The sequence below is a fragment of the Bos taurus genome, chromosome 17, assembly GCF_002263795.3.
Source record: "Bos taurus isolate L1 Dominette 01449 registration number 42190680 breed Hereford chromosome 17, ARS-UCD2.0, whole genome shotgun sequence".
Lineage (NCBI taxonomy): Eukaryota > Metazoa > Chordata > Mammalia > Artiodactyla > Bovidae > Bos > Bos taurus.
This window is the reverse complement of record NC_037344.1, coordinates 3,197,295-3,217,506: the sequence shown is the minus strand read 5'-3', so window position 1 is coordinate 3,217,506 and position 20,212 is coordinate 3,197,295. Positions and strand designations below refer to the sequence as shown.

The window sequence follows — 20,212 nt, the reverse complement described above, 5'->3', positions numbered from 1 at the left end:
ATTCTATTTTTATCCACCCTCTTTAACAACCTGAAAGGGACCTTCCTTAGCCATTCTGGAAAGCATTTGAAGCATTGCTGAAACAGATCCTTGGAGACCCGAGCTCTAACAGAAATCAGCAACTAGGTCTGGACTCTCTCTCTGTCAGTTGGGCTTTTAGGTAGTGTGCATGCAGGCCTCAGAATGGAACCATATGTACAGGATTTAATAAATATTTTGATGAAAATTTCCAACAGTACATAGCCAGACTATAATCATGACTTCCAAATCCTACACATTCAATCTCACTTCCAAATAATGTTCTTATTAACAGTTGGACCAAATGGTATACGTCTGAGATTTTTTCCTGTTGTTCATACAGAAATGACTTTATTTTGAGAATGAGATGGTAGTCCATCTCTTTAATATTTTCTGAAAATCAGGGTGAAGGAATTTCATTCAATTATGTGTGTGTGTGTGTGTGTGTGAACTGGTGAGAAAATGTCAGTATTACAAGGTTGACACTTTGTATATATAACTGTCCATCAAGCTACATCAAAACTTTTAGAAGACATTATCTGGCAATATGGTGACAGCAAGATAAGAGCAGTGACAGTGAGTGTCACTGTCTTGTGACAATGTCAGTGTCATTTCTGCAGAGTACTGAAGAGTGAATAAATGCTTCCACCAAAAATAAAATGGTTCAGTTGTGAAAACTGAGGGTCTTGATGTCCAAATTAATCCAACTATTTAAAAACACATGATTTCCAACTATTTACAAGGGTATGTTTCTATGATCTTAGAGATGTTTTGATACTAAAGTCTTTGATTAACATGGTTGACCAGTCATGCTCTACCTTGATCTATCTTGGTATACCTCCTACCCTGTGAACACACACAATGAGGGCAAAAAAGTTGGCTACTGTAAAATGTTCACCCCAGGAAATGTGACCTAGCTACAAACCAGAGATCTATATTAACAAACAGGCCAACTACTGTTGGTTTCCTGAATACAACCTCTATGCCTACCATCTGTATAAGTGAAATGGTAAATCAAGTCAAATTTCCTTAATGCATATGCATCTTGAGAAGATCATTTGATAACAGAGGAAAATGGAAAGGATAAATGCAAGCAAGCAATCACAGGCTGTAATCAACAGTGACTTAGACGGTACCTGATGACTCATCTAGCATAAAGGCCATGTTTTCATTTCCTGAGAGGATGCTAAATGTTACTCTTCCATTCCTTCCTGCATCTGGATCTTGAGCAGTTATGTGATGCACCAAGGAGCCCACCGTAGCATCCTCTCTGACATGGGCGATGGGGAAAGATGTAAAAGTGGGACTGTGGTCATTCACATCCAGAATCACTACCTTCGCCATCAGTGATCTCAATCGCCGGTCCGTCACGTTCACAGCCTGGTCCGATGCGGTTACTGTCAGGACAACAGTTGGAACTCTCTCTCTGTCAAGGGGAGACGTGGTGACCAAAGTGCCAGATGAGGGGTGGATGAGAAATGGATTCATTCCAGGGTGGTTGGCTTCAATGAAGTATTGTATTCTACTGTTCAAAAAACTTCCATCACCATCTTTGGCATTGAAGATGTGCACCAGAGTGCCAACAGGGGTGTTCTCTGGTACACTTATCACAATGAACTCCTCCCGGAAAGATGGGGAATGGTCATTCTGATCTTCCACAGCAACACTCAGGAAGACCGTGCTATTCACGGGAGGGTTTCTGCTATGGTCTTTAGTTACCACCCTGAGAAGATAATGAGACATCATTTCATAATCCAGTTCCTTAGAGAGGAACAAGTCTCCTGTTGAGCTGTCCACTTCAAAGTGACCATCCTTGTCATCTGCAGCGATACTAAAATGCAACTTTCCACCATGCTGTCGTTGAAGGTGATCAGGTGACTTTATCAAGCTCATTACTTTTGTAGGCTTCAAGTTTTCTGGTATAACTAAATGTCTAATATTCTGAGAAATGACAGTTCTCCCTTTGGATAGTGGTATCACCTGAAATAAGAATAAAAAGGAGCTGTTTATTTGTAGTATTTTAATAATTTAATCAACACAGGTGCTGCTATTCTTTTGGACCCTAATTCCGTCTATTCATGATATGTATACATACATATTACAAATAAATATATATACAGTAATTGATGAGAAAATGTCTTTTCTTTTATTGCCTAATTCCAGTATGTCTCTGAAAATTAAAAATTGCATCATATCTAGGAGATAAGAAAGTATAGGATTTTCTACTTCCCCGTTTGCTGTAATGGATGCAATGATAGTTTGCTGAGGCCACAGATGAGAACCAAGGTAGTTAGTTCCACAAACTACTCTAAATCCTAGAAACCCTTGTCTCCTTAATGACAACATCTGCATATATTTAAGAATCATGTATCTGTTTATCTGAAATTAGAGACTTGAGATATTATGATAGAATTTTCTCCTAAATCACACATCCTTAGTCAGTTAATATACTTTGGAAACAGAATACTTGGGGATATATATTCCTGATTAGTATTCATATCTATGTTAATATTACTGATTATTGTATGTTTGAATAAAAAATCTTCCTATAGTCATCTTGTTATTGATGGGTTGGTGTAATTTTTTTCCTACTATCAAGACTTCCCACAAATCATTTGCTCATTATGACTAAAGGGAAGCCTTAAAATATGGATCTCAAGTGACTTCCTAATTTTTAAAACAGTTACAAAAACTATGTGATTTATTATTGGCCATTTGTTTATAAATGTTTCTTCTGCAAATTTGCCAGGTCCCTGCAATTAGGAAAAAAGAAAAGATATTTTTTGTTCTTCATTAAAAAGTAGTATAAATACCCACATAGTGATGAAAGTATCTTGTCAGTAATTTACAAAGTTAAAATAAACATTTATTTAAATATAGTCATTTCTCAAATAGTAGTAAAGTCACTTAATATAATGTACACATACATCTGCAATGCTCTTTAAAGGGAGTATTCACATTTTTAAAGTATCTTCACTCTATACATTTGTATATAAAGTAAAAAAAAAAACTTTCAGAGCATTTTCCCCCATTTGTGTGATGTGAGCTATTACCTGAATATTGATAACTGCCTGTCCTTGAAGAGGAGGCACTCCCTGGTCACTGGCTATTACAGTCATCCTGTAAGAAGGTCCATAATCACGTGAAAGTACTCTAGTTGTTCTTATTTCACCACTGTTGGCATCAATCTTGAAGTGATCAGAACTATCTTCTACACACACACACACACACACAAAATTAAGAAATTAATGTTAGTTAATAATGCAGAATACAGAGAATTAATTAATACAAATATATCTGTGATCATTTGGGAGATTTATTTACCTTAGAGCTCTGTGAGAATATGAACATAAGGATTATATGAAAAATATAGACAAGAAATGCAACAGATTACAAAAACTTTATTATGGAAATTTTCACATACTAAAAGTTAGACAATGATATAATGAACTTTCACATGCCTATCACTTAGCTCCAGTATTTATCAACCTATGTGCCACATCATTCAGCAACCCCAATCCTGGGAATATATCCTGACAAAACTATAATTCAAAAAGATACATGTACTTCCATATTCATAGCAGCACCATTCACAATAGCCGGGATACAGAAACAACCTAAATGTCTATCGACAGGAGAATAGGTAAAAAAGATGCAGATTATATACACAATGGAATATCACTCAGCCATAAAAAGACCGAAATAATGCCATTTGCAGCAGGATGGATGGACCTAGAGATCATCGTAAAGTGAAGTAAGTCAGACACAGAAAGACAAATACCATTTGATGTCACTTATACGTCAGATCTACAGCGTGACACAAGTGAACGGAACTATGACAGAAACAGGCTCACAGACACGGAGAGCAGGCTGTGGGGGCCAGGGCCGGGGCAGGGGCTCGGCGGACGTGGGATGGCAGGTGCAAGCCATCATACAAGGATGGACAAATAACAAGGACCTACTGTGTGGCAAAGGCAGTTATATTCAATATCCTACAGTGAACCATATGGAAAAGGATAAAAAATAATATTTGTTAACTCATGGCTAATATTATTAGACATTCAGATATTTCCCTTCCGTGTCTACTCTTGAAGCAAATCTCAGAAATTGTATCATTTCTTCTGCATATTTTTCAACACACATCTCTAAAAGATAAGGAAAAATATAATTATAGTATTATATATTTAAATTAGTAGTAATTCCTTCATATTATCAAATTTCTAGTTATTTTTTAAAATTTCCAACTGTCTCAAATATTTCTTAGCCAATTCAAATTGGGTTTAACATAAACTCCATATGCGCATATCTCTTTGGTCTGTCTCTTCCTGTCATCCATTTATTTATTTTATTTATTTTGCAACTCATCTGCTGAAGAATTGACTATGTATCCTGAAGCTTCCCATGGTCTAGATTTGCCTGTTGCTTATCACCAACATATAGCTTAAATATGTTCTTCTGTCCTCTATGGTTTCCTTAAATTGGGAGGTAGATGTAGATAATTAATCAGATTCGGGTTCATTTCAGGGGGAAGACTGCTTTTGAAGTGCTGTGCTGTGTTTTCCTTCAGAGGCGCATGTCTGATTGTCTCTTTTTGTGATGGGGGCACCAGTTGGTACACAGCCTAGATCCACTAATGATTCACTAAATGTTATAAAGTATAACATTCTGAGTCTAAGATGCCATCTTCATTTATTGGCTGGAATGTATTACTCAAGAGAATCGTCTTCTTACCTGTTTATTGGTAACCCACTGGGGCAGTTCATTATACGAAAATTCAGGATAAATGTTTGATAGTAAAATTTTATTTAACAGTATTCAAAATAATGGATTGATTTACTAACATCCTTCAATACTCCAACTATGATCATTAAAGGTTTGTTTAGCTTGTTTTAAGAATCGTTAAACAGACATTTAAACACATTATAAATGGGTAACTCTATTGCCATTGTTACCCCTAATGATGTTCACACTGTTTCATCTCTTATCATTCAGTTCAGTTCAGTTCAGTCGCTCAGTCATGTCTAACTCTTAGCGACTCCATGAATCACAGCACAACAGGCCTCCCTGTCCATCACCAACTCCCAGAGTTCACTCAAACTCATGTGCATTGAGTCAGTGATGCCATCCAGCCATCTCATTCTCTGTCGTCCCCTTCTCCTCCTGGCCCCAATCCCTCCCAGACTCAGGGACTTTTCCAATGAATCAACTCTTCACATGAGGTGGCCAAAGTATTGGAGTTTCAGCTTCAGCATCAGTCCTTCCAATGAACACCCAGGACTGATCTCCTCTAGGATGGACTGGTTGGACCTCCTTGCAGTCTAAGGGACTCTCAAGAGTCTTCTCCAACACCACAGTTCAAAAGCATCAATTCTTCGGTGCTCAGCTTTCTTCACTGTCCAACTCTCACATCCATACATGACCACTGGAAAAACCATAACCTTGACTAGACGACCTTTGTTGGCCAAGTAATATCTCTGCTTTTGAATATGCTATCTAGGTTGGTTATAACTTTCCTTCCAAGAAGTAATCTTTTAATTTCATGGCTGCAATCACCATCTGCAGTGATTTTGGAGCCCCAAAAAATTAAGTCTGACACTGTTTCCCCATCTATTTCCCATGAAGTGATGGGACCAGATGCCATGATTTTAGTTTTCTGAATGTTGAGCTTTAAGCCAGCTTTTTCACTCTCCTCTTTCATTTTCATCAATAGGCTTTTTAGTTGCTCTTCACTTTCTTCCATAAGGTGGTGTCATCTGCATATCTGAGGTTATTGATATTTCTCCCGGCAGTCTTGAATCCAGCTTGTGCTTCTTCCAGCCCAGCGTTTTTCATGATGTACTCTGCATTTAAGTTAAATAAGCAGGGTGACAATATGCAGCCTTGATGTACTCCTTTTCCTATTTGGAACCAGTGTGTTGTTCCATGTCCAGTTCTAACTATTGCTTCCTGATCTGCATATAGGTTTCTCAAGAGGCAGGTCAGGTGGTCTGGTATTCCCATCCCTTGAAAAATTTTCCACAGTTTATTGTGATCCACACACTCAAAGGCTTTGGCATAGTCAATAAAGCAGAAATAGATCTTTTTCTGGAACTCTTTTGCTTTTTCCATGATCTAGGGATGTTGGCAATTTGATCTCTGGTTCCTCTGCCTTTTCTGAAACCAGCTTGAACATCTGGAAGTTCACGGTTCACATATTGCTGAAGCCTGGCTTGGAAAATTTTGAGCATTACTTTACTAGCGTGTGAGATGAGTGCAATTGTGCAGTAGTTTGAGCATTCTTTGGCATTGCCTTTCTTTGGAATTGGAATGAAAACTGACCTTTTCCAGTCCTGTGGCCACTGCTGAGTTTTCCAAATTTGCTGGTATATGGAGTGCAGCACTTTCACAGCATCACCTTTCAGGATTTGAAATAGCTCAACTGGAATTCCATCACCTCCACTAGCTTTGTTAGAATCTTCTTAAAGGTGGTTCCCAGGGCTTCCCAGGTGGCGCTAGTGGTAAAGAATCTGTCTGCCAATGCAGGAGACATAAGAGATACGGGTTCAACCCCTGGGTTGGGAAGATCCCCTGGAGAAGGGCATGGCAACCCACTCCAGTATTCTTGCCTGGGGAATCCCATGGAGAGAGGAGCCTGATGGACTATAGTCCACAAGGTTGCGCAGAGTCGGATAGGACTGATGTGACTTAGCACGCACGCACAAAGGTGGTTCCCAAGTCTTTGATATGATCTAGTCATCTTTAGCAGCCTCCTGGTATTTGGTTTAACAAAATGTTACAGACTCATCTTGAAGATTTCCTGTCCGAGACCTGGAGTCAGTCATTTCTCCAAGGACTCCTGGTTTCTTCCATGGAACACAGTGTTGGGAGGTTGTATTCTGCTCATTGCCTCTGGGTCACTCATTCTTTCTAGGCCATCTTCAGTGGACAGAGAACACACACACAACTAAAAGATGTCACAAGTTCATATTGATATTTCTAATTCAAATTGATTTTGGTAGGGTTTTTTTTCTAGTTTGTTAAATAATAGATTTGTATTATTTGATAAAATCTTAATACTTCGAACAATCCAAAAAACTCAAAGTCTGGGCCAGTCATGACTCTCTTTCTTTCTTTTATTCAGCTGTCAATGAGTCATTATGATACAACAGACACTTTACTAGTTATAGAGGAAATAAAGGCAAATAAAAAAGCACTCCTGCCCTTAAGAAAGTCAGAGTATAGAGCAGGACATTATGTAACATTTGCTGGTTCTGATATCTATATTTTGATCCATTTACTTCATTCTTATAGGATATAAACAAAGATATGTGTGTGTGTGTGTGTGTGTGTGTATATGTAAACAAAGATATATATGTTCCCATTATATTGATTTTTATCTTGTTATTTTATCTTATATTTTGTAGTTGCTTCTATTTTGCAGTTGGATGGAGTTAAAGGAAGGGTATGAATAACATAATAGACAACACCATATTTTTATATTGCTATGTACCAAGTACCAGATTAAAGACTATTTTTTTTTTAAATATCAACATTTCAAACTTTCAGAAATATATGATGACCATCCATGGAAACACTTCCAGGTTGGTAAAGTCCCAATATTTCTTCAAAAGTTTTAAAGAAATGACAAAATATAAGTACAGCAGAGAACCTGTGTATACCTCCAAATTTCATTCCCCTTTTTCTTCCCTGTGGACAGCCTCTGTTCTAAAGTGGAGATGTATCTCTCTAGTCCATATATTCATGGACAAGTTCTAGGCTGGTTGTGTTTCTTTCCAAATAATGGCACCACAGAGGATTATAGTGTAACCTGTGTGTGTGTGTGTCTGTCTCTCTGCAGCAGGCTCACTGTCCCTGAACAATGCCCTCTGTCGCCCTTGCCAAGCATGAACGTGATTTGCATTCTCATTTCTTTCTGTTTTCAGGTTTTTCATCAATATTTTGTAATTTTCTACACAAAGGTCTTGAATATATTTTACTGAAATTTCTCTCCCTATGCTTTTCATCAAGATGATTCTAATTTGGAAGGGAAACATTTACTTTGTGGGTCCTCCTTTAAAGAGAATAGGACAATATTCCATCCCAGAGAAGCCCCAGCAAGGGAAGAACCATGAAGCCTAAACTTCATGATCTTTGAAGCAAGCCAGACCCTACACCCTATGATTTTCTTTGTTATAGTGAATCAAACCTTTGAAATCCTGCTTAGTTTTTAAAATGCTAGTGATTTTTGTATATTGACATTGCTCCCAGAAATTTTTTTATGCTATTGATTCCAATGGTTTGCCTGTAGCATATTTGGGGTTTTCCACGCAGGCAATTAACTTATCTGCAGGTAAAAGCAATGCTGTCTCTTGCTTCTCTATGTTTGTATCAAACATGACACAGCAAAAAATGCCTTTTAAAATCGTATAAAGAAACAATGTCAGCTAAAGGTAATCATTGGATCCAATCACAGGAATGCAACACCTGTGCATTCTCGAAGAAAAACATAAACATAAGCCTGTCTCAGTAAAATTCCCACATACACATACATGAGTGTACATATGTGATATTTTGAGTATGATTGACTCTGACCTGAAAAATATTTAATTTTGATAGAGATTCACAGGTGCTTGGTATTTATAATCATGTGTCTTTATGGGGAAGTGTTAGTCACTCAGTTGTGTCTGACTCTCTGCAACCCCATGGACTAGGCAGCCCACCACGCTCCTCTGTCCATGGAATTCTCTAGGCACAAATACTGGAGTGGGCAGCCACTCCCTTCTCCAGGGGATCATCCCAACTCAGGGATTGAATCTGGGTCTCCTGCATTACAGGCAGATTCTTTACCATCTGAGCCACCAGGGAAGCCCTGTCTTTATATGTCTTTATACTCAATATCATTTTTTATACATTATTAATAGTGCTTTCCTCAATAAAAGCTGATTTGCATTTTTAGATTATTGAAAATTATTCATTTAAAGTGGATGATTGGTTGATTTCTCTTTAGGACATGAAAAAAATGTATGATTTTACATTAAACTTTAAAATTCTTTTTTAAAAAGGTGATTCTAAAATACAACAAAGTTATTTTGTGTGCAATTTGGTGTTATTTTCAGCATTAACTATTTTCTCAGAAGGAGGCAGATGTTTGGTAGACAGTGGAGAAAATGCTAAAAGCTCTTAATCCTATATGAATAGTAACTTTTACCTGAAGATACCGAATATATAACTTCTGCATTGTTTCCCTCATCAAGATCCTTTGCAAACACAGTTGTAACCAACATATTTACTGGCTGACCTTCCAGAACCTGTCATTAAGACAAAGAATGCGAAATTAGTAGGTAAAATTTAAACAAGAAATATCGATGAAACTTGAAAGAACACAATGCTCCTGTAATTTTTAAACTACTTTTAAACCCACACATAATTCAAATGTCTACCATATAAAGGTTATATGAATGTAAATCCATGAAAAGAATCCATATTACATATTTAAATGTTTCATTCAATTTGAACAAATTATCTGCAGCATTTAAACTAATTTTGAGAGGAAAAAAAGGAAACAAAATTCACTACAAAATTTCAGATTTTTGATGCAAGAAGCAACAGTTAGAACCAGACATGGAACAATGGACTGGTTCAAAATTGGTAAAGGTGTATGTCAAGGCTGTATATTGTCACCCTACTTATTTAACTTATATGCAGAGTACATCATGCTAAATGCCGGACTGGATGAAGCACAATCTGGAATTACGATTGCAGGGAGAAATATCAATAACCTCAGATATGCAAATGACATCACCCTTATAGCAGAAAGTGAAGAGGAACTAAAGAGGCTCTTGATGGAGGTGAAACGGGAGAGTGAAAAAGCTGGCTTAAAACTCAGCATTCGAAAAACGAAGATCATGGCATCCAGTTCTATCACTTCATGGCAAATAGATGGGGAAACAATGGAAACAGGGACAGACTTTATTTTCTTAGGCTCCAAAATCACTGCAGATGGTGACTGCAGTCATGAAATTAGAAACGCTTGCTCCTTGAAAGAAAAGCTATGACCAACCTAGACAGCACATTAAAAAACAGAGACACTACTTTGCCAACAAAGATGCATATAGTCAAAGATATGGCTTTTTCAGTAGTCATGTATGGATGTGAAAATTGGACCATAAAGAAGGCTGAGGGCTGAAGAACTGATGCTTTTGAACTGTGGTGTTGGAGAAGACTCTTGAGGGTCCCTTGGACTGCAAGGAGATCAGTCCTGAATATTCATTGGAAGGACTGGTGCTGAAGCTGAAACTCCAATACTTTGGCCATCCGATGTGAAGAGCTGACTTATTAGAAAAGACCCTGATTCTGGGAAAGATTGAAGGCAGGATGAGAAGGGGACGACAGAGGACGAGATGGTAGGATGGCATCACTGACTCAGTGGACGTGAGTTTGAGTGAGCTCCAGGAGATGGTGAAGGACAGAGAAGCCTGGCGTGCTGCAGTCCATGGGGTCCCTAAGAGTCAGACACAACTGAGTGACTGAACAATAACAAAAAGGATTCTAGCTTCTTATTCATCACCTTCTAGGGGCATTTTTAAAGGTTTGAAACATGCTAAAGATAATCACAGACTATTATTTCAGGAAAGGTATCTTATTAATTAACAGAAGGTTTCCTGGAATACTGAAATACACATGTGGAACTGAACTCCTAGTTTCTGTTCTATTGCCTAATTAAGCTGTGAAATGTCATACTTGGGGCTTCCCTGATGGCTCAGCAGATAAAGAATCCTCCTACAACACAAGAGCTGCAGGAGATGTGGGTTCAGTCCCTGGGTCAGGAAGACCTCCTTGATGGAGGGCAAGGCAACCCACTCCAGTATTCTTGCCTGGAAAATCCCATGGACAGAGGAACTGGCAGGCTACTATCCACAGGGTCGTAAAGAGTCAGACATGACTAAAACGACTGAGCACACTGTACACATGTCATGCATAAAATGAAATAATATAAAATCATAAGGACGGTATCAAAATGCTCCACAGATGGCAGAATTTTCTTTAAATATGATTTTGGAAGATGAGTTTAAAGTTATTAACTTCCTCAATACCTTTTTTGTGTTTTTCAACATGCATATCTGAGCTTAATTTGAATGTTTAATTATTTTAGAGCAATAGCTTCCAAACTTTTTATTTATATAACCCATTTATTTTAAAAGAAGTATGAGTACCTTCAAGGTACATTTATCAATTATCTACATGAACTAACACGCTAATTTATTATGTACATTATAAAACATACAAAAATATGGAAATGAAAAACATAAGATCACATAAATGTAATTAGAAGTTTTTGCATTTACCTGCAAAGATCAAATGTTACAATCTTTGGGTGCACATCAGTCGCAAAGAGTTGGACACGACTGAGCATCTGAGCACACGTGCACCCTTCACTTTAAAACTACAGATTGTTCTGTCTTCAACTAACCAGCTCAAAGATGGTTTTCAGTTGAGCTTTAAAACAAAGAAAGGCATGAATATTACTGAAAAAAAAAAAAATCCATGTCTGAGCACTACTGATAATGAAGTACTGTTACGTTTGCATACAACAGACAGAACCACATTATCATGAAACAACTGAATGTGTGATCCCAAATAGAACATACAAGCATTTTCTTTTTAAAATTTATTAATTTTTTAATTGGAGGACAATTGCTTTACAGTATTGTGTTGGTTTCTGCCATGAATCAGCTATAGGTATATCTTTTCTTTTTTCTAATAATTATAGGTTTCACATTTAGATCTTTAATCCATTTTGAGTTTATTTTTGTATATTACCATATGTGAAGTAGATCACCAGTCCAGGTTCGATGCATGAGACAGGGCACTCAGGGCCAGTGCACTCAGATGAGCTTGAGGGATAGGATGGGGAGGAAGGTGGGAGGGGGGTTCAGGATGGGGGACACATTTACACCCATGGCTGATTCCTGTCAATGTATGGCAAAAACCACCACAATACTGTAAATTAATTAATTAAAAAAATAATTGTAGGTTTCTATGACATGTGGATAATTCTAAATCTAAAAATGTATGCATTTCCACACCGACTGACTGGGTAAGTTCATTCTTTTGACCACAAGATGGTGCTGAAAACTAATAATAATACAAATGCTGCATACCACATACCTTGACGTACAGTTCCTTCCCAGCGAGGCACTGTGGGAAATACGGCCTGTTGTCATTGATGTCAGTAACTGAGACATGCACCAGCGTGGTGGCGCTGCGCGGAGGGGAGCCGTGGTCGCTCACCAGGACGGCCACTTGGTGGTGCGCGCGCTGCTCGTGATCCAGGGCCACCCAGCTGATCAGCTCCCCTGAGGAGCACAGAGCAGCGTGAGAGAAGACACCACTTGTACCAGAATTCCGGTGTTAAGAACCCCATCCAGACCAATGCCCAGAAAGTAAAATCGGATACAAAGCTCTAAGAGCACAACTTCCAAAAGCACATTCCTTCATAATCCAGCTCCACTGCTGAAAGAATTTTCTGAAGTTTTTTCTGTCATCTTCAATTTGTCATTCTTTATATTTCAAATTATCTACCATGAACCATTTGAACTAAAGAATGTATAAAGTTATTTATTACTATCTCACAAAATATATGTATAGTGAGCATAATGACTTCCCAAATAATTTCATGCTTTACAAACCATATTTTGCATATTCTTGCTCAAAACTGTCTTCTAGACTATGTCCCTCATGTTTCATCCCACAAACTCAGGCATAAAGTTGTAAATGCTTCTACATACTACGAAGGGCCATCTCCCACTGCAGAATTCCACCAGGAATTAATTTCCTCACTATCTATGAAAATATGAATTTGTGAGAAAGTAATCATGAAGAAACTATTACCTAACATTGCCATTTCTAAGATTTTTTTTTTTTTTCCCTCGTCCTCCAAATGAAATGACCGTGTGAAAAACAAAAAGTGAAATCAGGAACAAAAAAATTCATATTTGGAAAAGTTGCTGAATTGGTGAAGCTAAAATGCAGTGTTTACATATCCCTTTACTATGTCAACTGTATTTATAAAGTATTTACTGTTTGATTCTAACAAAAATGACAAAGACAACATCTGCATTTTTAAAGTTCCAAAATATAATTCTTCTCAGAAAACCCTAAATGCTGAATATCAGACTTTCACTTGATGAACCAACTGTGACTGACAAGTAGCAGCTATTTGGAAAGACTGGGAGGCTCAGCCAAGGACAGGCGTGAGGGCGCCATGCAGGGTTCTGAGGAAGAGGGCTGCTGCCAAGGCTGCCTGGAGCCTCGGATGCGGAGAGCACTCGTGCCGGCCACACTCGGGAGGGTGCCCGCAACCCCCGCACTGCCACACCGTGCCCAGCCCTGGTGAAGAGGAACAGCTTATGAGTGTCTAGACTTCCAAGCCCCTTCATACACTTTAACTCTTCACCCCCCAGAGCAGGCCATGGAGCATGGCAGGATTCTCTCTTCTAGTCAAGGAGAAGGCAATGGCACCCCATTCCAGTACTCCTGCCTGGAAAATCCCATGGACAGAGGAGCCTTTTAGGCTGCAGTCCATGGGGTCGCTAAGAGTCGGACACGACTGAGCGACTTCACTTTCACTCTTTACTTTCATGCATTGGAGAAGGAAATGGCAACCCACTCCAGTGTTCTTGCTTGGAGAATCCCAGGGAAGGGGGAACCTGGTGGGCTGCCATCTATGGGGTCACAGAGTTGGACACGACTGAAGCGACTTAGCAGCAGCAGCAGCAGCAGTCAAGGTAAGGAAACTGCCCTAAAATGAAGCTTCTTGCTTCTAGCCATGCAACAATTCTAAGAGTGGACACCTGGTCTTCTGAATCTGGGCATTGAACTGACTGTGGGAGAGAGAAGATCATGCGGGGACCAAATGTATATTTTATTTCCAAAAAAATAAATTGCTGAGTGAAACAGAAGACCTAAGAGAACTATTCAGCACATGGAAGTAAAGAGCAAGCAGGACCATCCTGGCAGCAGTGCAGTTTGTGCCCTGCTGGGGACGCCCAGCTCAGGAGGGAATGGGATCTGAGATGCAGCTTGCCATCTCAGCAGGCCCTGTGTCCTGGGGTAAAGCGCCATCTGCTGGAGGAAGGGGCACCTTTTCCTAACTCACACAGTGGGCACTTAGAAGGTAATTAGAATTGAATTCAAATTGGGTCCCATTACAGTCCATGGGTCACAGACTGAGCAACTCACATACACACACACATATATAGAGCAAAGGGCAACATGTATAAGGACCTCAGCATGAATGGTGCCTCTTGGAAATGTACAAAATGGTAACCTTCTCACTTCTTTTTAGCCCCATGACCTTGGGCATGTTATTTGAGCTATGCAGGTCTCAGTTTCTGCAGCTAAATGGTTGCAGTATAAACACAGTTAATTTGTAGGTAGTTGCAGAAATTAAGGTCCTTGTAAATTTATATAAAATTTAAAATATAATAAAATTTGTATACTTAATTAAGACTTGAAAAAAAAACCTCATGGGTAAATATTTGCCCATTCCCCATGGTTCCTTGAAAAAAAAAAAAAATGAGAATGGGGAAATATATCAAATGAATAATTTTGAAATTTAATTAATGTATGATTTTCTAGTTCTCCATCGATGACATTTATGTTTTATAAAATATTATTTGAAAAATTTAAAGGCATCTACAAGTGAAAAAATATTGTGGGAGAGATTCGACTTTACACAAGAGTTTATCCAGTCCAGTGCTCACTGTAGCTCTAATTCAAAACGAGAACCATGTATGGACAGGCAGTATGTGGGTGTGAGGCAAGGAAGCATGGATCATTCTAGGAAAAATTGTTTTCAATTTTGACTTCACTTTAAAATCACAATACTGTCATCAAGTAAAGTATTCACTAAAAACTGCAATTTTAACTATATATTTGCACTAGTGTTATAATTTAGATTTGGGTTTTGTCAATTCCAATTTTAAAGCAATAAGTGCAAGCTACAAAATGCTACCTGTATTAGGATTCATCTTGAAGAATTTTTCATCGGACAAAAGGAAATATGATAGCTGTCCATTCTTTCCGGAGTCTCTGTCAATTGCTGTAATTTTGCCTATTACCCCTTGGGGCATAGGACTCTCCTGGACTTTCAAAAACAATACATCGTGCCAGAAGGTAGGGGAATTGTCATTCTCATCCAGGACATGAACAGTTACTGAAGTGCTCGCATTTTGTGACAATTTGTCCTCTGGGATCCAGGCAAACACTCTAAAATTATACATTTGTGTGGATTCATAGTCAAGCTGTCGCCGCAAATAAATCCAACCTGTGAAAGGATGGACTCCAAACGCAGCGGAATCTGTGCTGGGCTCCAACCAGTACACGAGCTGCGGGGGAGCACCCTGCGGGCCCAGTGGGCGGGCCCGGATGCGCAGAACTGGGGTCATTGGCGAGAGCGACTCACTCACTTCCACTTGATAGACCAAATGCTCAAACGTCAAAGATGGGCTTCGCTCCTGTCGCACGATAATGACTGTCAGCACCAGCAGGGACGCCCGAGAAGGAACGCCAAGGTCCTGGGCCACCAGGGTCAGCGTGCACGCCTGCAGCTGAGCGCCAGACAGGCTCCGGTTGAGGTACACCACGCCGAGCCCAGCGTCCACGGAAAAGAGGCTCGGGCTTTGGCGCGCAATGGAGTAGCGGACGAGCCCGTTGAGCCCGCTGTCTTTGTCTTCTGCGCGGGCACGGTACAAGGCTGTGCCAGGCAGCATGCTCTGAGACACTGTAACCTCATCGGAGGCTTTGGGAAACACCGGGGGGTTGTCATTGACATCGATGATGGTTATATTGACCTCTGTGCTGCTGCAGGCGGGGGAGCTGCCGAGCTGTGCCTGGACGGTGAGCGCAACCACCGGCTGCGCTTCGTGATCCAGAGGCTTCTGGGTTCGAATGGTGCCCAGCCATGGGTGAATGGAGAACGTGCCGTCCAGATTGCCAGAGGAGATCCTATAAAAAACTGGCTCTGAGGAATCTGAAAAGAAAAAGAAAAAAAAAAAAAAAAGAAAGAAAGGACGAAATTAAAAGAGAAGGCAATCACTTTAGGCTAAAAGAACATACCTACCAGGAACACTAAGAACTGAAAGCACTAACGTGTATCACATACATGGAGAATGCTGTGCAATGTCGCACGTCTTCCTCCGCTCTCCAATCCCTGTTGTAAGTGAACACATGGTCTCTCAAGTATCAGTAGACAAAAGTACTGTCTCGGGACAAGGAGAAAGCCACAGGTTTCACCATCTTCCTTCCCTCTTCTTGAATTAAGTAAAACAGAAAGATATTCAGAAAATAATGTGGATGCCTATATTTGAGGAAGCAAAGTCAAGTATTTCCTACTCCAAGGGATAGTCCCCACCCAGGGGTCTAACCCAAGTCTCTTGTATGGAGGGAGACTCCTGCATTGCAGATGGATTCTTTACCAACCGAGCCACTAGGGAAGCCCCTTCTCTATAATAGCTACTGACAAAAGGCGAATACCATCCCCAAAAGTTAAGGAAAGAAGAGGCGATGGATTAGGTTTAGGGTTAGGGAGCAGGATGGGCTTCCCTGGTGCCTCAGATAGTAAAGAATTCATCTACAATGCTGGAGACCTGGGTTCAATCCCTGGGACAGGAAGATTCCCTGGAGAAGGGAATGGAAACCCACTCCAGTATTCTTACCTGGAGAGTCCCATGAACAGAGCAGCCTGGTGGGCTACAGTCCAAGGGGTCTCAAAGCGTCAGACATGACTGAAGGACTAACACTTTCACTAGGGAGCAGGATAAAATCTTTGAACAAGTAATTCACTTCTAGGAATTTTTCTTGCAGAGAAACCTCTACTAGAAAAAATAACTGTAAATCATTCAAATTGATAGCAAAAAGAAAATGTTTAAATAAAGCATATTTTATACATATAAGTTGAAATACTAGGCAACTTTTTTAAATGAGATGGAATGATGTCCAGTTTCTTGGAAAAAGGTCCTCAATACACAAACTGGGGAAGTAGGGGGATAGGGGGAAGGTCGTTGTAGAACAGCAAATACAGTTGGATGTGTTTTCATAAAATTTTTTTGAAGTCTGTGTGTCTGTGAAATGCAGTGGGTTAAAAGTACCCATTACTTTTGTGATTTAAAAAAGTAGGATAAAAATAATGTTGAAAGAACAAAGAGTAAGCCATAGATTGTATGGTCTCAATTCTTCCATGGAGAAAAGGTAAGATTTATTCAACACTGCATTGTTTGGCCGACTCTTTGCTACTCCATGGACTGCAGCATACATGGCTTCCCTGTCCTTCACCATCTCTTGGAATTCGCTCAAACTCATGTCCATTGAGTCAGTGATGTCATACAACCATCTTATCTTCTGTTGTCCACTTCTCCTGCCTTCAATCTTTCCCAGCATCAGGGTCTTTTTCAATGAGTCTGCTCTTTGCATCAGGTGACCAAAGTATTGGAACTTCAGATTCAAATCAGTCCTTCCAATGAATATTCAGGATTGATTTCCTTTAGGATTGACTGGTTTGATCTCCTTGTGGCCCAAGAGACTCTCAAGACCCTTCTCCAACACCACAATTCAAAAGCACCAATTCTTTGGTGATAAGCATTCTTTATGGTCTAACTCTCACATCCATATATGACTACTGGAAAAGCCATAGCTTTGACTATACAGATCTTTGTTGGAAAAGTAATGTCTCTGCTTTCTAATATGCTGTCTAAGGCTGTCATAACTTTTCTTCCAAGGAGCAAGAGTCTTTTAATTTCAGGGCTGCAGTCACCATCCACAGTGATTTTAGAGCTCCCAGAAATACAATCTGTCACTGTTTCCATTGTTTCCCCATCTATGTGATGGGACCAGATACTGTGATCTTCGTTTTTTGAATGTTGAGTTTTAAACCAGCTTTTTCACTCTCCTCTCTCAACTTTACAGAGAGGCTCTTTAGTTCCTCTCTGCTTTCTGCCAAGGGTGGTATCAACTGTACATCTGAGCTTATAATTTCTCCTGGCAATCTTGATTCCAGCTTGTGTTTTAACCAGCCCAGCATTTCACATAATGTACTCTGCATAGAAGTTAAATAAGCGGAGGAACAATATACAGCCTTGACATACTCCTTTTCCAATTTTTAATCAGTCCATTGTTCCATGTCTGGTTCTATCTGTTGTTTCTAGACCTGCATACAGATTTCTCAGGAGGCAGGTAAGATGGTCGGTATTCCCATCTGTTTTAGAATTTTCCAGTTTGCTGTGATCCATACAGTCAAGATTTTAGTGTAGTCAATGAAGAAGAAGTAGATGTTTTTCTGGAATTTTCTTGCTTTTTCTATGATCCAACAATATTGGCAATTTGATCACTGGTTCCTCTGCCTTTTCTAAATCCAGCTTGTACATGTGGAAATTCTCAGTTCATGTACTGTTGAAACCTAGCTTGGAGGATTTTGAGCATTACCTTGCTAGCATGTGAAATGAGTGCAATTGTGCAGTAGTCTGAACATTCTTTGGCAATGCTCTTCTTTAGGATTGGAATGAAAACTGACCTTTTCCAGTTCTGTGGTCACTGCTGAGTTTTTCAAATTTGCTGGCATACTGTGTGCAGCACTTTCACAGCATCATCTTTTAGGATTTGAAACAGCTCAATTGGAATTCCATCACCTCTACTGTCTTTGTTCATAGTGATGCTTCTTAAGGTTGACTTGACTTCGCACTCCAGGATGTCTGGCTCTAGGTTAGTGATCACACTATTGTGGTTATCTGGGTCATTAAGATCTTTTTGTATAGTTGTTCTGTGTATTCTAGCCACCTCTTCTTAATAGCTTCTGCTTCTGTTAGGTCCATACCATTTCTGTCCTTCATTGAGCCCATCTTTGAATGAAAGTTTCCCTTGGTATCCCTAATTTTCTTCAAGAGATCTCTAGTCTTTCCCATTTTATTGTTTTCCTCTATTTATTTGCATTGTTAACTTAGGAAGGCTTTCTTACCTTTCCTTGCTATTCTTTGGAACTCTGCATTCAGATGGGTATATCTTTCCTTTTCTCCTTTGCCTTTCGCTTCTCTTCTTCTCATAGCTATTTGTAAGGCCTCTTCAGACATCCATTTTGTCTTTTTGCATTTCTTTTTCTTGTGGATGGTATTGATCACTGTCTCCTGTACAGTGTTACAAACCTCCATCCATAGTTAGTTCTTCAGGCATTCTGTCTATCAGATCTAATCCCTTGAATCTATTTGTCCCTTCCACCGTATAATTGTAAGGTCATACCTAATTTAGGTATGATTTAGGACATACCTGAATGGCCTAGTTGTTTTCTCTACTTTCTTCAATTTAAGTCTGGATTTGGCAATAAGGAGTTCATGATCTGAGCCACAATCAGCTTCTGGTCTTGTTTTTACTGCCTGTATAGAACTTCTCCATATTCAGCTCCAAAGAATATAATCAATCTGATTTCGGTACTGACCATCTGGTGATGTCCATTGTGTACAGTCGTTTCTTGTGTTTTTGGAAGAGGGCGTTTGCTATGATCAGAAAATGTTCCAATAATGGGTTTCAATGTAGCATAAGACATAAGTACTTACTCAAGGACTCTTTAGCTTTCACTGTTCCCACAGGACTGTCTTCAGGCACATCTTCATAAACAGAGAAAGTGTACTTAGGCCTTTCAAATTCAGCAGGTGCCAGAGTCGTCTGGAGAATGTGTATGGTGACTTCAGCATTAGTGACAGATGTGAGCCCACCACCATCTCGAGCACAGACCATCAGCAGAAGTGTGGTGGATTCCAAATGACTAAGAGTTGATGTTAAGTAAATAATCCCTGATAGGAGAAAGAGAGAATTAAAAGGCAGATAACATGCAATAAATATGTACAAGCAACATTACACTGGCCTGCTAATGCTACTGTTATGGCTGCTACTGGAGTGGGCCACGTTGTGCTCAGTATTCGGTAAAACATTACTCTGCATGTGTCTGTGAGGGTATTTTTGGGTGTGACTGAGTCAAACAGATTGGCTTCCCTGCTGTGAACAGGCCTTATCCAGTCACATGAAGGTCTAACTAGAACAAAAGGGCTGGTCCGCCCCCAAATAGATGAGATCCCTCTTGCCTGACTACCTTCAGCTTGGCACAGTGCCTGTTTTCCTTTCCTTTTGAATTGAACCTAGACTTCCTGGCTCTTCCTGAGTCTTGAGACTG

The 20,212-nt window shown here is 39.6% G+C and overlaps 1 protein-coding gene across 1 annotated transcript in view; it reads right to left on the bottom strand.

Moving 5' to 3' along the window:
• The window catches only part of LOC539323 (protocadherin-23), a gene marked incomplete at its 5' end in the record, with an annotated part of 135,956 nt that extends 116,069 nt beyond the window's left edge, over positions 1-19,887 (bottom strand). Inside the window, 7 exons of the mRNA XM_059876472.1 lie at positions 1,155-1,998; positions 3,072-3,229; positions 9,206-9,305; positions 12,166-12,353; positions 13,240-13,386; positions 15,014-16,030; positions 19,599-19,887. Of these exons, the coding sequence (XP_059732455.1) occupies positions 1,155-1,998; positions 3,072-3,229; positions 9,206-9,305; positions 12,166-12,353; positions 13,240-13,386; positions 15,014-16,030; positions 19,599-19,887 (2,743 nt within the window). The remainder of the gene's footprint in view (positions 1-1,154; positions 1,999-3,071; positions 3,230-9,205; positions 9,306-12,165; positions 12,354-13,239; positions 13,387-15,013; positions 16,031-19,598) is intronic.
• Between the last annotated feature and the right edge of the window lie 325 nt (positions 19,888-20,212).